General features: G+C 40.1%; 1 protein-coding gene across 1 annotated transcript in view; it reads left to right on the top strand.

Annotated features, from left to right (window-relative positions):
* LOC122556108 (scavenger receptor cysteine-rich domain-containing protein DMBT1-like) overlaps positions 1–12,486 on the top strand; it is a 66,084-nt gene that overhangs the window by 49,218 nt on the left and 4,380 nt on the right. Inside the window, exon 11 of the mRNA XM_087993942.1 lies at positions 959–1,090. Coding sequence (XP_087850068.1) covers positions 959–1,090 — 132 coding nt within the window. The remainder of the gene's footprint in view (positions 1–958; positions 1,091–12,486) is intronic.

Genomic DNA, 12,486 nt, shown 5'->3' with positions numbered 1-12,486 from the left:
AGTAGTGTTAGGTGCATGGGTAAATGTAAGGGAATGGGTCTGGGTGGGTGCGCTTCGGCAGGTCGGTGTGGACTTGTTGGGCCGAAGGACCTGTTTCCACACTAAGTAATCTAATCTAATCTGAAAAAATATACTCTAATCTATAAATCTTAGGTCCAAAGTGTATGACTGAATCCAGACACGTAAGAGTTCTATTTGCCACTATTCAATTCATTTACCATTTGGAGGTTTCTCTGTTTTCTGCAATATATTTTTAGATTCCCTACAGTGTGGAAACAGGCCCTTCAGCCCAACAAGTCCACACCAACCCTCCGAAGAGTAATCTACCCAGACCTATTTCCCTCTGACTGATGCACCTAACGCTATGGGCAATTTAACATGGCCAATTCACCTGACCCGCACATCTTTGGACTGTGGGAGGAAACTGGAGATCCTGGAGGAAACATATGTAGACACGATGAGAATGTGCAAACTCCACACAGATAGTCACCAAAGGCTGGAAACCAGCATGGGTCCCTGTCACTTGTGAGGTAGCAGCACTAACTACTGAGCCACCATGCTGCCCCATATACTTTGTCAGATCTCTAGAAGTCAGTTTTAATGTTTAATATATATCTCTTTCCTCACACTGAAGTTGTATTTTTACATTATTTCCCCATCCATGCTACAACCTGCTGTATTTCCCAATATTTCTACTTAGTGCAATTGGTGCCTAACACCAGGCTACGATCAAATGCTGTGCAAGATTCAGATTGAGTACCCTACTGAATCAGAATTAAACTAATACTTATAAGTAATTGTAACAATGAGTGCAATAATGGAGTTCCTGCCAGATTACATGCTTCTTATCCAATTTCACTGACAAATATTTTGGTTCAAGCTGTTGGTGTATATATACATAAATAAAATTCATGAGGCCAGTTTTCTTTGTATTGTTATTAAATGTTTTTAATTACAGGCCATCAAGAATTCACAGAGCCCTTCAACCAGCAAAGAATCCCTCTCTTCATCATCCCTTGTGTTTTTATTATTCTTTTGATTGCTGTGTCAATTGCTTTGGCTGCAGAATTACAAAGAAGCTTTCAGAAAGGTTGGTTAATTTAATCTTAAAAGGCCTGCCCCAGAAGTAATATGGTTGATTCCTGCTAATCTTACTTTCTACAATTCTTATTGTTTGCAGGAAGGATGTGGTCACATGTTAGCTTGAGACAATATACAAGGACATTAGACAAATTAGAGAATTTTCTTTAAACATTGTTGATCGGAGACCAGCATTTGAAACTTTTTATCTTGCACTCATCAGACGAGGGCACAATGAAGAGTTTACATTTACCACAATATGAGAAGTGGGTACTGATTCGTTGGGGCATGATTAACACAAAGATGTGGCAAGTGGGATAGTTAACAGGCCATCTTCATTCTCGGACCAGTCAGAGAGATTCTGATTGGTTAGGACATTGTGATCAGGATACAGCAGATATTGGCTATCTCTATGACACCATTTGTTTTGCAAATATTGTGTTTCTTACATCCTAGTTCAGTTGAGTGTAAGACTGCTATGAACCAGACGCACCCCTCTGTAAATATATTAAGAAGATGGCCTAGACCCTATCGTTTTCCTTATTTTAAAGCCAAGTGCCAGGCTTTGTGTTCCAGATGAAATTCGATTGGTCAAACTATCAGTTTTGAAGCAAAACACACTTACTTTCTTCTTATATGACAGTTCAAATCCAAAAAAGAAAGAAATTGGAATTACTTAACTCTGTTGGAAACCTTAACAGAGTAATATATTATTTAACTACTAAACAGTAACTGTTTCAGTCTAGTAACATCTCATAAACACACATTTAAAAAGGCAAATTCAGTAAAATAGATTGTCTCTCATACAGTTCTCTAGACCAGCAGGAAAATCATCAAGAGAACATTCTCGGAGAGAAAGAGAGTGGCAGGGAGAGATGTATTGCAGCACCAAAACCCAACTTCAAGACCCCAAAAACGACGACTGAGAAACTAAAACTAAAAACAAAACATCAAAATATACCCCTAAAACCATAATATCAACACACCTTCCCCCTTCAAATAATGAAACAAAATGAAAGCTTAATTTTCAAAAACATTTAATCTTACACTATTAGTAGATGACAATACAGTACATGTACATTACATTCACTCAAAGCATGCTAACGTTCACTGCAATCTTCCAGTTCAAATTGTTTTTCCAGCAACTGAATGACTTTCCTAATCAAAGTTGTGATAATGCATTGACAATTGCGTTCTCTTGTCCTTCCACATGTACAATTTTCAAATTGAATGGCTGAAATATTGAGCTCCAAGTCAACAGTCTGGAATTTTCATCCTTAATTTTTCCACATATTTTAAGGGATTATGATCTGTGTATACAATTGTTTCAGACACCATTCGTGGCAATATGAAAGTAGAAATGTTGCAATGCCTACAGTAAGCACAATATCTCCTTCTCAATTGTGGAATATTTCTGTTGATGTTTATTCAGTTTTCTGGAAAAATTCTTAATAGGTTTTTCAACCTTCTCGGTTTGCAAGAGTTTAGCACTAACAGCCGCATCACTCCATCGATAGTCAATTTGAATGGCTTTGCTTAAATAGGTGCGAATAACACTAGGACAGTGGTTAACACAGCTTTCAGGTTGCCAACTGCATTCTGACATTTCTGCATTCACTGAAACGTTCTGCATAAGTCAGTCAGTGGTGCAAGCACAATACTAAAATTCGGTGTGATCTTCCAACAAAAACACTCAGACCCAAGACTTGTAGTATTTCCCTCTTTGATGGTTTGGGAATCTGCTACATCACCACTGTTTTCACATCAGATGGGGCCATCTTTCCATGTTCAATGACGTAGCCCATGAACACAACTTAAGGTTTTGTGAACTCATTCTTAGCCAGGTTTATCACTAAGCCCGCCTACCGAAGTCGATCTTACAATTTTGATAGATGTTGCAAATGTTCCTTCCGTGGATGACTAGAAATCACCGGATCATCAATGTTCTCCCCTAAAATGACTTTATTGTTTTGTCTTTGCAATGTGTCTGACATATTTTTGATACAGAATGTAAATGAGTTTAAACCATTACTGTCCATTTGGTGTCACAATAGCCAAACTTTCCTTCACTCTTTTGAATAAGGCAGGTACCTGCCAATATCATCTCAGTAAGCCCAACCTAGACATGTAAGTTGCTTCTCCATCTTAATAAAGTCTTCCAAATGAGGAATAGGATTTGAATCAGATTTTGTAACTGTACTGACTTTCTGATAGTCCACACATAATCATTGGGTACCATCTGATTTTGACACTATTACTCTGTGTGAACTCTATTCGCTGCAACTCACTTTGATTACATTGTCGTTGAGCATGAGTTCAATCTCTTTTTGAACTGGTGCCAACTTTAGAGAGTTCTATCGATAATGATGTTGCTTAATTGGAACAGCATTTTCTATGTCTACATTATGCATAATCAGATTAGTATTTTTCAGTTTATTCCCATATATCTCCCCACATGACTGTGATTATTAACTCTTTCAGGTCATTTCAATTTCCACTGGAAAATAATTCGATCATTTCTCCCAAATTTTGAGAACTTTTATATTGTCCAATTTAATTTGAGGAATGTCCAGTTCATAGTCATCTGAACTTAGTTCTTCACTCTGTATTGTAACCAGTACCACATTCTCCTTTTGGTTTCCTTCCCTTTCAAAATACCTTTTGAACGTATCCACATGACGCATGGTGTGAGACTTTTCAAATAATTCACCTCACTTTCAATTTCCTTTTGATTTGATAATATCCATTAAAACTCACCTTTAAAGATTTTCAGCAACAAGAAGAAGTAACATTAACACTTTACCTTCACTTACGAAATTGTGAATTTCTGATATCTTGTCTGCTTCCCATTTTACCACATGCTATGCTACTTTTTAAGGCTATCCAATTAATTCTATTTAAACTTTCCCTAAAACATGACACACAGTCCAAATGTGTGGTTTCTGAACTCTGACTCAACAATTTTTCCTTATTTAATTTCAGTGGTCATCTCACCTCATGCCTAAAAACGAATTCAAAAGGACTGAATTTAACTGATTTATTAGGTACATTCATAATTGCAAAAAGTACAAATTGAATTCCTTTCTCCCAATTCTCTGGCTAGTCTTGAATATAAACCCTCAACATGGTCTTTACAGTTTGATGCCTGTGTTCGCATGTCCCTTACAGTTTTGGCTAGGATGCAGTGGATTTGAATTGCTTTATTTCGAAACAATACATAACTCAAATAACTTTGTAAAGTTTGACCCATGATCCAATTGTATCTCTGTGGCTAGTCTGTATCTCTTTTTTTAAAACTGAGTAACCCTTTGGCAATCCTTTTAGCCATGCCCCTCCATCAGAGACTAGTCTCTGGAGATCTAGTAGACACAACTATTCTGGTCACAAATACTGATTCACACTTTTTGTTTTTGGTAGGGGTCCTACGCAATCAATTAAAACTCTGGTAAAAGGTTCCTCAAACGTTGGAATGTGTATTAAGAATGTTGATTTTTATCTCTGCCTGAGGTTTTCCAAATACCTGACAGGCATGAAATGCCTGGCAAAATTCAAACACATCCTCTTGCAATCCAGGCCCATAAAAATATCTTGGTAATGTGGGTTGAGTTTTTTTTTTAACACTCAAACTCTTATTGGTAATTCATTTGCCATCCTCAATACCTCCTTTCTATAGCCCACTGTAATACAACTTGGTCAAACATAATCTCTGATAGTTGAACTTCAAATTCCTTATTTTTATTCTTTGATTTTTTTTCCTCCTGTTTCCACCTATGGCTTTCTGACCTTGTTCCCCCACAGTCAGGAAAAATCCCAGGCCATACTTCCTGTATCACCTCAGTTACCTGATTTTCCACTGGCTTCCCAACACAGTTTGTGATCAAACTGTATTGTTACCAAAGATAAGCTGTATTTATGGAACTGAGAATTTCTCTATTAAACCCATCACCATAGAGTCAGAGAGTCCAAGAGATGTACAGCATGGAAACAGATCCTTCAGCCCAACTTGTCCATGCCGACCGATATCCCAACCCAGTCTAGTCCCACCTACCAGCACCCGGCCCATATCCCTCCAAACCCTCACTATTCATACACCCATCCAGATGCCTTTTAAACGTTACGGTTGTACTAGCCTCCACCACTTCCTCTGGTAGCTCATTCCATACATGTACTACACCTTGCGTGAAAAAGTTGCCCCTTAGGTCTTTTTTGTATCTTTCCCATCTCACCCTAGATCTATGCCCTCTAGGTCTGGACTCCCCCACCCCAGGGAAAAGACTTTGTCTATTTTTCATATCCATGGCCCTCACGGTTTTATACACCTCTACAAGGTCACCCCTCAGCCCCTGACACTCCAGGGAAAACAGCCCCATCCTGTTTAACTTCTCCCGAAAGCTCAAATCCTCCAACCCTGGCAACATCCTTGTAAATCTTTTCTGAACCCTTTCAAGTTTCACAGCATCTTTCCAATAGGAAGGAGACCAGAACTGCATGCAATATTCCAAAAGCGGCCACAACCTGACCTCACAACTCCTGTACTCATACTCTGACCAATAAAGGAAAGTATACCAAACACCGCCTTCTCTGTCCTACCTACCTGCAACTCCACTTTCAAGGAGCTGTGAACCTGCACTCAGCAGGACTCCCTTGGACCTTACCATTAAGTGTATAAGTCCTGCTAAGATTTGCTTTCCCAAAATGCAGCACCTCACATTTATCTAAATTAAACTCCATTTGCCACTTCTCAGCCCACTGGTCCATCTGATCAAGATCCTGTTGTAATCTGAGATAACCTTCTTCGCTGTCAACTACACCGCCAATTCTTCACCACTTTTCACTAGATTCTCTAATCTCACTTTATATAATGGAACACTGCACTTCTCACAATGAATTCCACATATTTCCACCTTTTCTGGAAATACTGCTTCTGAATTGCAGAACTCCTCTCTCTCATCTTCAATGATTGACTTGCTCCTGTATCGCTTAAAATCTTAATTGCTTTACCAACTACTCCTGGGAGACATGAGTAAATCTTCCCTCTGCAAGTAACTTGTTTAAAGAGATGTGGCAATTTTTCACAATCAACACTGGTCATGTTGCACCTTCTGCAGATTTTTAGCTTTCACTGAGCGTTCCTTTATTACTTCAACAAAGCTCACTAGCTTATCTTGTTTTCCTACACCTGTCTTTGCAGTGCTTTTTTTGTAAACAACCAACACTGTGACTTCATGGAACCTTCTTGAAATGAAAGCGCCTGAGCTTTTTCCCTTCTTTTTCCCACTCATGGGTTTCTTTTTTAATCCTGTGTTAAACTCCCTTTACTTTCTTCAATGAAATCTTTTCCCTTCCATCTGAAGATTTTTCTCTTCCCAATTTATATTCCTGACAGATTGTTGGAAGATAAACTGCAGTTTATAAGGTGACTCATAACCATCTGCCATTTCTGCTGCTAATCTTAATTCATATGAAAGAGCAGAGAGTTATCAGTAATACAAGTAGTGAATTTTTGAGCTCTTCGAAAATAATTCTCTCCCTAAATGCATCATATACTTGATCAATTTTCAATGTCCTTATCCACCTATCAAAATTACTTTGTTTGAGCCTTTCAAATTTAATATACATTTGACCAGGTCCCCTCCTTAGATTCCTCAATCATTGTATGCTTCTGCTACTAGTTTATAAGCACTTTAGATCACCTCATGTTACTCCCCAGATACCTCCGCTGATCATGGTGCAGATACATCATTAGCTGTACCAATCAACTTTGTTTAGATTAACAATACCCAAATGGTCATCAGCCATTTCATTTGTTTAGCACCTTTCTCAAATGAAGTGAGAGAGGCTTCTATATCCTTCTTGTCAAACTTAGGTAGTGCTTGGAAATATTTAAAAAGATACTCATCAGGCCTTTGGTTACTATGTGAATGTGCTCCATGACCGTCCTCATCACTACTTCTACTTTTCACCTCTACTTCCAACATTTTAAGTCAATTTTGAGTTTTCAGTTTCCACTTCTGAAGTTCAACTTCCCCCATTTTTCTCTTTCTTCTGCTTTCAATCGTAAGTAAAACTGTTTCATTTCCTTTTCATGTTCAAGATGCTTCATTTTCAGTTGAGCTGTTGCCATTTCTGAAGTTTCCAATGACATTCCTGGCTATTTTAAATTGCATTAATTAAGTCCTCTTTCCTCACAGACATGGACAACCCCAACTCCAGCTTGTCTGCCGATTCCAAAAGCTTTCTCTTATTCACTTTCTGTACAACTTCTGAAGTGACTTCTTCTATCCCTAGGAACCTCTTCATGACTGGGAGAGCCATTATTACTCAAGGCACACCCTGTTTAAAGCAATCAAATGCAACACCTAAAATGTAAAGCATCAACACTTATCGCACACTGCAAGTTAGTTCAATAATACTAAACCCAAACTAGAATTTGAGATTTTGATAAGTCCCACTTTGTTATGAACCAGATCAAATCCCTTCAAAATATATTAAGAAGATAGCCTAGACCCTAACATTTTCTTATTTTAAAGGCAAGTGCTAGGCATTATGTTCCAGATGCAATTTGATATGTCTAACTACCTTGAAATCTGAAAGCAAAACACATGATAATTAAATACAACAAAATGAAGGAGAAATGGAAATGATTTAACTCTGTTGGAAAAATTAATAGAAAAATAGATTATTTAACTACTAAACAGTAGCTGTTCCAATATAGTAACATTCTGGAAACCCACCCTGGGAAAATGAAATTCAGTAAAATAGACTGTCTCACCTGCAATTCTCCAGTCCTGGAGGGAAAATGTTAAGAGAAATCTCTGAGAGAAAGTGTAGCAGGGAGTGCTGTATTCCAGCTCCTATGTTCGGCTTCAAGATCCCAGTAACTGCAACTGATAAACTAAAATTCTGGCTCTTACAGGAGTTTGATCACCTATAAACAGGCTGCTTCTATTCTTCTCACTTGAAAAACAATTCCCAAGGACCTCACCTGTGGTTTATTGAATTCAAATAGACAGCTTCGACCTCTCTGTCAAACCTCTCTTCGAACAAAAACAGCACAAAATGCATTTCTGAAAGCCACAACATCATCACAAGACAAATAGCTTCAATTTCTAGTTTCCTATTAGAAATCTTTAAATTCTGTACTATCAAGGATATTCGTAATGAGGAAAGATTGGTAAATGTTTGGTTCTGCAGGAAATTATTTGTTTCAACATAGGAGGCTTAAGAGAGATTAACTTGATTTAAATATGGCAATGAGGGGGGGCATTGGTAGAGTGGATGGGGAAATCAATCTCACTCAGTTGAGAATTCAGTTGTTCGAGGCCAAAGAACTGAAATAATTGGTACAAGGTTTAGCAGCAGTTTTATGAGAATTGCTTTCATTTGGAGATTCATCGAGGTTTGACAATGTGATCCGGCCATTCATGAAGTGTATATAAGTGGGAAAAAAATTAGTGGATATACACATAGGGTTGTGGAGATGTATAGCATGGAAACATACTCTTTTGCTCACCTCATCCGTGCTGGTCAGGTATCCCACATTAATCCAGTTCCATTTTTCAGAACCAGAGGACACAGTTGAAAAATAAGGGGGAGGCCATTTAGAACAGAGTTGAGGAGAAACTTCTTCACCCAGAGAGTAGTGGATATATGGATTGCTCTGCCCCAGAAGGCAGTGGAGGCCATGTCTCTGGATAGCTTCAAGAAAGACATGAATAGAGCTTTTAGAGATTGTGGAATCAATGGTTATGGGGATAAGGCAGGAACAGGATACAGATTATGGATGATCAGCCATGATCATAATGTTTGGTGCTGGCTCAAAGGGCCGAATGGCCTACTCTGCACCTATTGTCTATTGCCTATTTGGCACATATACCTCTAACACTTTCGATTCATACACCCATCCAGATGTCTTTTAAATGTTATAATTGTACCAGCTTCCACCACTTTCCCTGGCAACTCATTCCAGGCACATACTGCCCTCTTCCTGAAATAGTTGCCCTTTACGTCCCTTTTAAATAATTCCACTCTCACCATAAACCTATGTCTTCAACTTTGGACTCCTTCTCCTGCGGTAAAGACATTGTCTATTTACCCTATCCATGATGCCCAAAACATCGACTTTCCTGCTCTTTGGATGCTGCCTGACCTATTGTGCTTTTCCAGTGCCTCCTTTTTGCGACTGATTCTCCAGCATCTTTGCCCCAAAGTAGGGGAATCTCAAACTGGAGCGCATATATTTAAGGTGAAAGGAGAAAGATTCTGAAGGGACCCCAGGGGCAACCTTTTCAGACAGAGGGTAGTACATGAATGGAATGTGCTGTGAAAGGAAGTTATGGAGGCTGGTAAAATTTCAAAGGCATCTGAATGGTATGTGAATAGGAAGAGTTTAGAGGGATGTGGCTCAAATGCTGGCAAATGGAAATAGATTAATTTAGAACATCTGGTCAATATGCATGGGTTGGACCATTTTACAGATTACATTACAGATTACAGATTACAGATTACATTACAGTGTGGAAACAGGCCCTTCGGCCCAACAAGTCCACACCGACCCGCTGAAGCGAACCCACCCATACATTTACCCCTTACCTAACACTACGGGCAATTTAGTATGGCCAATTCACCTGACCCTGCACATCTTTGGACTGTGGGAGGAAACCGGAGCACCCGGAGGAAACCCACGCAGACACGGGGAGAACGTGCAAACTCCCCACAGTCAGTCGCCTGAGGCGGGAATTGAACCCGGGTCTGTGGCGCTGTGAGGCAACAGTGCTAACCACTGTGCCACCGTGCCGCCCACGAGGTCTGTTTCTGTGCTGTGCATCTACGCGATTCGATGGCACTGTGACACTGCACTGAGGAATTCCTGCTGAGATAACTGATCTCAAACAACCACAACTATCTTCCTATGACTCTACAAGATATGACTTTAATCAATGGACAATTTTCCTCATAATTTGCATTGAATCTTGTTTTGTGAGGGCTCCTTGATACCATATTCAGTCAAATATGACTTCAGTGTTTGAACCAAGGTTGCAAAGAGGTTAGGATCTAAATCTGGTTGGTTTCAGTGAGCAGGCTATTGCTTAGAAAATGCTGCTTGATAGCACTGATGACACCTTCCACCATTTTCCTGATGATCAAGATGTGGTGGTAATTCGCTGAGTTGAATTGGTCTTGTTTTGTTTTGCATAAGACAACCCCTGACAATTTTGCATTTGCCAGTGTTGTAACTGTACTGGAATATCACACAGGATTGGGGCAAATTCTGGAGTCTGCATCTGCACTACTGTTGCCGGAATTTTCTCAGAACCTTGAGCCTTTCCTGTGTCCAATACTTCTAGCCATTTTTAAATATCATTTAATATTATAAATCAATTTGGCTGAAGACTGCTGTGTATAATTGCAAGGTGCTCTGCAGGAAACCAAACTGGATCATTTGTTCAGTGCTTTAAATTGTTGCAAATGCTTCAGCATTTTCTTTCGCGCCAATGTACTGGATTCTCCCATTGTTGAGCATTTCTACGCAGCAGGTGGTTTGCATGTGGAATGAACTTCCAGTGGAAGTCGTGCATGCGGGTACAGTTATAACGTTTAAGGGACACTGAGATCAGCGCATGAATGAGAAGATTTTGCAGGGATATGGGCCATGAGCGGACAGGTAGGACTGGATTAGTTTGGGATTATGTTCAACATGGATTGGTTGGACAGTCAGGTCTTCTTCCATACTGTATGACTCGAAGACTCTGTGGGAATATTTGTGGAGCCTTATCCTCCAGTGAGTTTTTAAAATTTTATTTAATAGATATGGCAGTACTAAGATCAGCTTAGATCAGAGCTGATGGTTTGGAATTGCTTAGGCTTGTCTATCACTTGCAGTTTTTGGTGTCTGACAACATGTCATGTTTTATTCTGGCTTCAGCATGTCGGCAATTCATAGTGTTGCTCCTGACATGCCATCCCATACTGTTCATTAAACCAGGGTTGATCACTTGCCTTTCCAGTGAGATAGAATTAGGATATATTGGGCAATGAGGTTGCAGATTATGTTGAAGTGCAATTCTGTTGTTGTTCATGGCCTGGAGTACCTCATAGATGTTTTGTTTTCAGTTCCAAGTCCCATTTACCAAAGTAGTAGTTTTTAAATTCATTTGTGGGACTTGGGCATTGCTAGCTGGCCAGTATTGATAGCCCATCCCTGTTTGATCTTGAGAAAATGGTGATGAGCTGCTTTCTTGATTTGCTGCAGTCAACTTTCTGTGGGCTGACCCACAATGCCAGTTGGGAGGGAATTCCAGGATTCTGTGAAGGAACAATGGTATATTTCCATATCTGGATGGTGAGTGGCTTGGAGAGGAATTTGCAGGTGGTGGTGTTCCCAAGTACCTGCAGCCCTTGTCCTTCTCGGTGGAGGTGGTTCTGAGTTTGGAAGTTGCTGTCTAAGAATCTTTGATAAATTTCTGCAGTGCATCTTGTAGATAATCCACGCTGCTGCTACTGAGTGCCGGTGGAGGAGGGATTGAATGTTTGTTGATGTGGTGTCAATCAAGTGAGGTGCTTTGTCCTGGATGGTGTCAAGCTTTCTGAGTGTTGTTGGAGCTGCACCCATCAAGGCAAGGCACTCCTGACTTGTGCCTTGTTGATGGTGGAAAGACTTTGGGGTGTCAGGAAATGAGTTATTCGTCACAATATCCCTAGTCTCTGACCTGCTCTTGTAGCCACTGTGTTTACGTGTTGAGTCCAGTTGAGTTTCTGGTCAGTGGTAACCCCAAGGATGTTGACAGTGGGACATTCAGTGATGGTAACACCGTTGAATGTCAAATGGCAGTGTCGAGTGTCTCTTATTGGTGATGTTCATTGTCGAGCATTTGTGTGGCACGAAGGTTATTTGCCACTTGTCGGCCCAAGCCTGGATATTGTCCAAATATTGTTGCATTTGAGCATGGACTGTTTCAGAATCTGAGGAGTCATGAATGATGCTGAATACTGCAATCATCGGTGAACATCCCCATTTCAGACCTTATGACAGATGGAAGGTCATTGACAAAGCAACTGAAGATTGTTGGGCCTCTAGGACACCACCCTGAGGCACTCCTGCAGAGATGTCCTGGAGCTGAAATGACTGATCCTCCACAACCACAGCTATCTTCCTTTGTGCCAGGTATGACTCTAAGCAGCAGAGTGTTTGCCCCCGATAGCCATTGATTACAGTTTTGCCAGGGCTCCTTGATGCCATACTCTGTGAAATGCAGCCTTGATGTTGAGGGCTGTCACTCTCACTTCATCGCTGGAATTCAGCTCTTTTGTCCATTTTTGACCAAGGCTGTAATGAGATTAGGAGCTGAGTGACCCGAGCAAAACCCAAAGTAGTTGTGGCTGAGCAGGTGTTGCTTGATAGCACTG

Source organism: Chiloscyllium plagiosum, unplaced genomic scaffold, assembly GCF_037043375.1.
Source record: "Chiloscyllium plagiosum isolate Xiang-an unplaced genomic scaffold, Cpla_swu_hap1 HiC_scaffold_13, whole genome shotgun sequence".
Taxonomy (NCBI): Eukaryota; Metazoa; Chordata; class Chondrichthyes; order Orectolobiformes; family Hemiscylliidae; genus Chiloscyllium; species Chiloscyllium plagiosum.
Note: the sequence above shows the minus strand (reverse complement) of the source record. Positions and strands in the feature narration are given on the sequence as shown.